The sequence below is a fragment of the Limulus polyphemus genome, unplaced genomic scaffold (genome assembly GCF_000517525.1).
Source record: "Limulus polyphemus unplaced genomic scaffold, Limulus_polyphemus-2.1.2 Scaffold5995, whole genome shotgun sequence".
Classification (NCBI taxonomy): Eukaryota; Metazoa; Arthropoda; class Merostomata; order Xiphosura; family Limulidae; genus Limulus; species Limulus polyphemus.
Window position 1 is genome coordinate 1 of NW_013671605.1, and position 7,411 is coordinate 7,411.

Sequence of the window (7,411 nt, forward strand, 5' to 3'; positions counted from 1 at the left end):
ATAAACAAGATATTTTTCTCTAAAGCCTACAAAAAAAATATTCTTTTGTAATTAAATTATAATTTTATTTTACAAGCTTTTCTTTGAATACAATGTAATTATTATTTAAAAAAAATTAAAATCAAGTCGATTATAACAAAAAAAAACAAACAAGATCAACTTTAAATAACTTGTTTATTGGATAAAATGTTTAATTCCTTTAAATTTAACTTCTATATCACTAAAGTTGTTGCCAGTTTAACCTTTTCAAGAACATCTAATGTAATATTATATATAAATAGTATTACAAATTATACAGAAGATGACTGGTGGCTGGATTGTTTTTCATTTAAAAAAAAAAGTCAAATCAATAGTAATTTGATAATATGCTAAAAAATAACATATTGAGATAATTTTAAACAACAACTTACCTTCTTCTCTATCAGGTCTTTAAAACTCATAGCCAAGGCTGCTACAGAAGAAGACGAAGCTCGTATGGAAGAAGATATACTCTAGATGATAAGAAATTATATATTTGAACTATTTATTGTATGGCACAGAATATGATTACTATTTTTCTAATAACACATCAATTCCTAAAACCCTTTAGCAAAGTAACCACATTTAGATCACAACTAACTTCACAATAAAATTATTCACGTGTACTGTTTCAATAGACAACTATCATTCTACATCCATCCTTACGATCAACATAATACCCTTAAACCACTCACCTCATAGTCTTTCTTGCTCCTTATGGTACTGCCCGATACATCTAAGCCCTGTTGACGTTCCACATTAGTAAGATATGATACACTTTCTCTTGCCCCAGGCTGGAAGCTCATCATTCCTTGAGTAGCTGATACGGCTCTATTCATGATGTCCAGGGCTTTCTTAAACTGGTCTGTAAAAACGAGAAGGGAACTGAAATGATATCCTGCACACTTGTTTCAGAATTAAATTTTTAGACTCATTTCAATTACAGAATCCAAATTTCTATATAACTACACAAGAAAAATACTTTTAAGATAATAATTGGGAAAAAAACTGTCACTTAAAGTATTGTTTACTACACTGATACATCATATTGAATTAAAATTGTCACAGCTTCTTTTGCTTATAAAAATCTTCATGTACAGTTTAAGGTAACCAATAAAATTTCAAATTAGTACAGATTATTTTAGTTTTACACAGTATAAAAAATCATTTATTCATAGATTGGAAAATTAATTTATAATAATAATAATAATAATATTAACTTACAAAAATATTCACCTCAAATTCTCTGCTTAAAACAAAGAAGAAAATCTCAGGTTATTTTTTAACTTAAGTTTGTAGTAACTCTGCAACATGGTGCCTAATTAATTTGCTTTTGGAGGATTAATATGTAAACTGTGTTTGTCATGATTACTAAACTTTTAACCTACAGCAAGTATTGAATTTCAACCACAAGTCACATTTTTCTAGACTACATGAAACTGTGGATATTGCTGAATAACAAATAATTGCAATCACACTAACAACAAATGAAGAAAATATTTTTATCTGCATCATACTTGACCTGATTTGCAATAAATTAGATTACAGAGAAAAAAAAGACTAATACATATTAAACCTAAAAAACAAAAATTTCTTGGTGGAATTTTAAACTATCAGAATATTTTAGTAATGTCAAATGAATGTTTCCACTTACTATCATTTGCTAATTTTTCATACAAGCCATTCGTTTTCTACTTTTGTTGCAGTTAGTGTATTGAAACTTTAACTGTATTTTTAAAATGGAACATGTGATTGGAATGAAGCTTGATGACAGCTTACAAAACTGCTTTAGGTCTAATGACAGTGCAAACATTAGGGTATAACATTAATACTATTAATTATACTATTCATTAATAACAAAAAACTTAATTCCTCTAATTGATCAAATTCAGCAAGCCATGAACAGAAAAACAGTGAAGTGAGCATGAGTTTTTGGTTACAACAAGACTGGTTTGAATACACACACACACATATGGCTGTAATAGTCTGCTCATGCCTGTTTCTAGAGTGGAATGATGTTTTGGTTTCTATACTGAAGAAAGTCTCAGTATATTCAAGCTAACATGGTATCATAGTAGTGTTGGCTGTAATGGTCTGCTTCTGCCTGTTTCTAGAGTGGAATGATGTTTTGGTTCTATACTGAAGAAAGTCTCAGTATATTCAAGCTAACATGGTATCATAGTAGTGTTGGCTGTATTAGTCTGCTCCTGCCTGTTTCTAGAGTGGAATGATGTCTCAGTATATTCAAGCCAACATGATATCTCACTTTAGAAACAGGCAGAGCAGCCAAATCTCTGATAGTGTTTTCAAGTGATATTATGTAGACCATTAAGAAATGAGTCAATAGCTACTGGGTTCATATATTTAAAGGCAATTTTGATACAGGTTTTTAAACCACAAGACTCTTGACAACTAAATTAAAGATTTTTTACAAACAGTAAATTAATTCAAAAGAGAAGCTAGTTTCATTCCAAAATCTAAGCTTGAGGACACTCACAATTGAAAGCAAGTTCTATGAGATAAAAGCTATTCACTTTATACTATGTTTAATTATAGTAGCAGCACTACTAATAGAGTTTGAATGATGAGGTAATTTGGATACAAAACTTCTAATCATGGGATACCAATAGATGAAAAACTTTGTATAAATACACGTAAAAGCTCACTTTAACTTGGGTTAAATAAAGGGGCAACCCATATTTTTGGTTCAGGAATACTAACAGAAATATACAAACTTTATGTAAGCTCACTGAAAATATGAGGTGCAATCAATACACCAAATTTCAAACTTTACATAAGCTCATTAAAAGTTTACTTTCACCCTTAGATTAACAAAAGGCATATAATATCAGGAATAAATAGTTAACCCCAAAACATAAAAAAATTAATGAAAAAGTTATACCTATATATATATAATTCAGGTTTTTGTATCAAAAAATAATTTATAAATGTATATAATTCAACACACTGGGCAAAATGTTTCTTATGTGTCTGAGCTAAGAAATGGAAATATTTCTCTCATTTTATCTCAATAAGTGACACCTGCGATTTCACTATTTTTCCTTGATAAAATGTAGTGCAGATAAAGTTAATCTGGGCCTTTCAGATAAACATTCCTTCTCAAGAAAACTCTTGAATTATATTCTTTAAACTACAATAAAAAATGGGCTACAATCTCAATCATAAAACCTCAAATTAAAAAATAACCACATGATATTCTTTATAAATGAATGTTTTCTTGTCGGCTGTATTGTTGTGTAAATGTTCCACTTGCACAGAGCATTTAGACCAGGGCTGTTGAAACACTAATACCTTCAGGGTACAGACCACCAAACTTCACATTCTTTACTTGATACTAATTTTGGTTTACTACACTATATAGAGGTGCTAGAGCTTTGCAAGTTAGGGATTTAGTGCTTACAATAATCTCTCTGCTGGAGAAGACTAATAGTACCAACAAAAAACAATGTCATCACATGGTAAAATTGTCTTTATTTTACAGGTTGATTTTTTAAACATACTAAACTAATACTAATCTATTATAAAATAAAAAATTTCAACCTAACCTTATATTCTGATATATATACAAAATAAAATAGAAGAATATAGCAAGATAAAATTTCCAAAGGGGTAATGATCTATTAACAAAAGATATGATTTGTGTATGCTTGGAGGTAATCACCTCTACTTCTAGTAGGTAACACTATTTGGCAAGGCCAATAGTTTATTATTTTGTTTCTGAGGGAAATTTTATTTCTTAGCCAAATTCTTCACTGAAAATAATGCAAGACTTTTCTTCAGCTCTTTTTAAGACCATATACAACAGTTATGGATTTTCAGTTTCTTATTTACCTAGTAAAATTTGAAAACAGCCAGATGTAAGAATTAGTTTTAGGCTTAGCATAAATGCAACTTAAGGTATTAAATGAAAACAATATTTTTTTATTGGCTATAAAAATATTTTTAACTTCATGTAATTTTGTAAGCACTTAGAAATATAAAAACTTAATAGCTATTAAAATATAGCAGTAAATAAATAAATTAAAAACAATTAACACAAAATACATAAAAATGATCTTCCTTTTTACAGTTATCTACACATCAAAACAAACTGTGTATTATGTTCTGTGTAATTAGAGAAGTAAACATATCAAAACTCGAATCATAGAATGATGATAGTAACAAATTTTACATAATATCACCATAAGTCCACTAAAAAGTACAGTTAACCAGAGAGAAACAACTAGATTAAATTTTAAACCTATACTAACCGGTATGAATGGGACAAATTTGAAATAATAGAAAGATGTTCAGATGAAACATTTGGCTTAATTATAACAAAAATAGTAGGGTTACCTTTGATAACAGGATCATTAAGTAAAGCTTCAGAAAACATAGATTTCCAGCCTGTATACCATTTTGTAACCTCATCATAGTTTGGATTGTGGTTTAACCAAGCACACAACACCTGTAACCACTGGGGAAAGAAATGCTTCTGTAACAAATTTGCTAGACTTGCTACTGGAAGTAAATCTTCCCATGCCATCACCCACTGCCAGATATCTGAAAGTACAAACTGTTCAGTCATACAGGTGCTTCCTTGAAGCTACTTTCAAGTGTCATACACTTGAAGCATTAAATTTACACTACATTCATATACAAAACTAGTCTCAAAATATTTAGCTTACAAGCAACTTAATATCATTATTAATTAAAACAAAACTTTGTAAAACACTAACCTAGATGTTGTTGATGAGGGTTGATAATAAAGTTTTGTAGAACCATAGCCAACTTGGGAAGGATATTAGTCACAACAAAAGCTTGCATAGTTCCAAGACTGAACACTTTTCTCCATGGTTCTAAGATAAGTTTAGCTGAGCAGTCACTTGGATGCCAGTTTTTCAGAGCATTAGCTAGCTTGTGGCGTATTGGAGCATAAAGAGGTTCTAAACGATCACCTACAAGACAGACAATGCTGATGACTTCACCAATATCATAATGCCTTTCTTAGACATTTTAGTTGTTAAAAAAAATAATTCTTTGAATTTATTTCATAAATATATCAAACATTCAGAGTAAAATTCTATGTGCATTCAGCTTTTTCACTAATAGTTATGTTCCTTCACTATAGTGTAATACCTAAAACTGATGTAAAATTATCTCTTCTAAGGCTCTAATGATTTTTTACTTGAAACATGTTAAATAAAGACCAGATACTGAGGCTGCATCACATGTGTGATGAGCAAGTACAAGAAACTTTGATCAACAGTCTAATAATACCTTTGGCTATTTTATTTCTCATGATATGGAAATAGTTAAAAACTGCAGGCAAGGAAGTTCTGGTAGTTTTAGTTTATTTCTAAAACCAAACATCATACTGCACTATGCTATATCTCCAAATTAAGCCATTGAACACAATACCGTAATCTAGACAGGCAAACTTTAAATAAGGTTCTCAAATGTTGCAATATAAAAAAAAACTAACCATAAATTTCTTTAGTGTGTGTGTGTGTGTGTGTGTGAGAGAGAGATAATTTCATTCTTAAAAGAAAATTAATGGAAAAAGCCTAGAAACTAATGAATTTAATTATATTATCTTAGTACAATTACACCTATATATGTTTTCCAAGTTACCTACCAAGTTTTATAGCTACTAATACAGTGATCCAGAAGACATATCCCAGAATATTGTTTAATTGACAAAAGAGAAATGGAATGCAATTAAATTTTATTCCCTTTGCTGAACCTCAAGAAAGACCTAAGAAGATTATTCTATTTTATTAACACATGCGTACAGTTGAAACAGAATGAAAGACAATAATGACACCAAGAAATTCATTATTAAGAGATACCAGTCTCAGGGAGAAACAGTTTAGTCATGCCATGTAGTGTCTTCAAAATTTACAGAAATGTTTTTTATTTCAAAAAATTTTGATAATGATGTTTTGTGGAAAAATTGGACACACATTTATTAAAATATATAACATTAACTAGTATAACAAGCATGTTATTTCAATATATACTAGTATAACAATTAAATACTAAATTGATGAAGTGGTTCACAGTTCCATAGTCATCAGTCTGTTTATATTCTCTTTATATTGATATTACAAAAGTTAAAATATTCTCCTATTTAATTTACTATCATTTAGAATAAAGAAATTGTTATATGGATTACTGATTCTTGAAACTTAACATGTCAATAATTTTGTACTTTAAAACAGAATATTATAGGCTAGATACAAGAGTCTTATTAACCAAGAACTTTAAGTGTGAACACATTAGTTTAAAATGTGTGATTCACATTAATAACTTTTATGCACGTTTCAACCACCACAGTAATATACTGAGGAATATATATATATATAAATACACTTTTAGAGTGAGTAAAGCAAGTTGAGTAAAAGAATGATGTGAACAAACATACTACAGTTTAATTCAATACTTTATAGTACCCTGCATAAACAAACTTTAAACCTGTGACACATCATCATTTAAAAGCATCTTTACAGTTATGGACAGTAACAAGAGTCAAAGTAAGACCATTACATCCTAATTTAGTGCAACAAGTCTTAATAATTAATATGTACATGCTTAATTACAATAAATGAATCAAATCAAAAGCAGTGGTTTCAAGCAGTTTATGTTTTACATTTGTAGTGTACTGTACAGACATGCAATTAGATCAGAAAATTTTATAGCCAGTAATACAATGCATCATAATACACATTTCAGAATGCATTTTAATCAATAAGCTTGCCAACTCCTATTTTCATTTAAAGTATCTTCTTCATCAAATAAATATTTTAAAATTTATTCACTTTTTGGAAAATAAACTTGGAATGGAAATGGGTTAGTTTAGTGTTACAAATGGCTGAATAAACAACAGGTTGAAGCATTGTTTACATTTTATGGATTAATTTTTCAGAAGCAGGACTACAAAGAATCCAATTTCTCATTATAAAATTCAAAGTATACCTGACACAAGGGTAGCACCTCCTCAGCTAATATATATATAAAGAAAGAGAGAAAGTCTATGAACATGTTAACTGAGTTTTATAATGTCTTTTTTTTTTATTCATTTTAAATTTAGGGCTAACCATGGCTTAGTGGTTAGCCACCTAGTCTGTAATTCATATTGCCGACAGAAAGAAAGAAAATTATGCTTCAGTCTATGGGATTGTAAATACATTATAAAAGTAATGCTCAAATCCCACTACTCAGTCTGACAAGAGTAGCACAATATATATATATATATATATACCGTATTTTTCGGAATATAAGATGCACTGGTGTATAAGACCCACCCCTATTTTGAAGACAAAGTTTTTGGGAAAAAAAGCTACAGTCGCATTTGAAAGATTTTTATTTAACAAAAATTCCATTTGATACT

The 7,411-nt window shown here is 29.3% G+C and overlaps 1 protein-coding gene across 1 annotated transcript in view; it reads right to left on the reverse strand.

Annotated features, from left to right (window-relative positions):
- Window positions 1-6: 6 nt before the first annotated feature.
- LOC106473237 (tuftelin-interacting protein 11-like) overlaps window positions 7-7,411 on the reverse strand; it is a gene marked incomplete at its 3' end in the record, with an annotated part of 40,927 nt that continues 33,522 nt past the window's right edge. The window contains exons 11-15 of the mRNA XM_022401711.1: window positions 4,758-4,976; window positions 4,375-4,581; window positions 714-883; window positions 411-491; window positions 7-26 (exon numbers count right to left, since the gene is read on the reverse strand). Coding sequence (XP_022257419.1) covers window positions 7-26; window positions 411-491; window positions 714-883; window positions 4,375-4,581; window positions 4,758-4,976 — 697 coding nt within the window. The remainder of the gene's footprint in view (window positions 27-410; window positions 492-713; window positions 884-4,374; window positions 4,582-4,757; window positions 4,977-7,411) is intronic.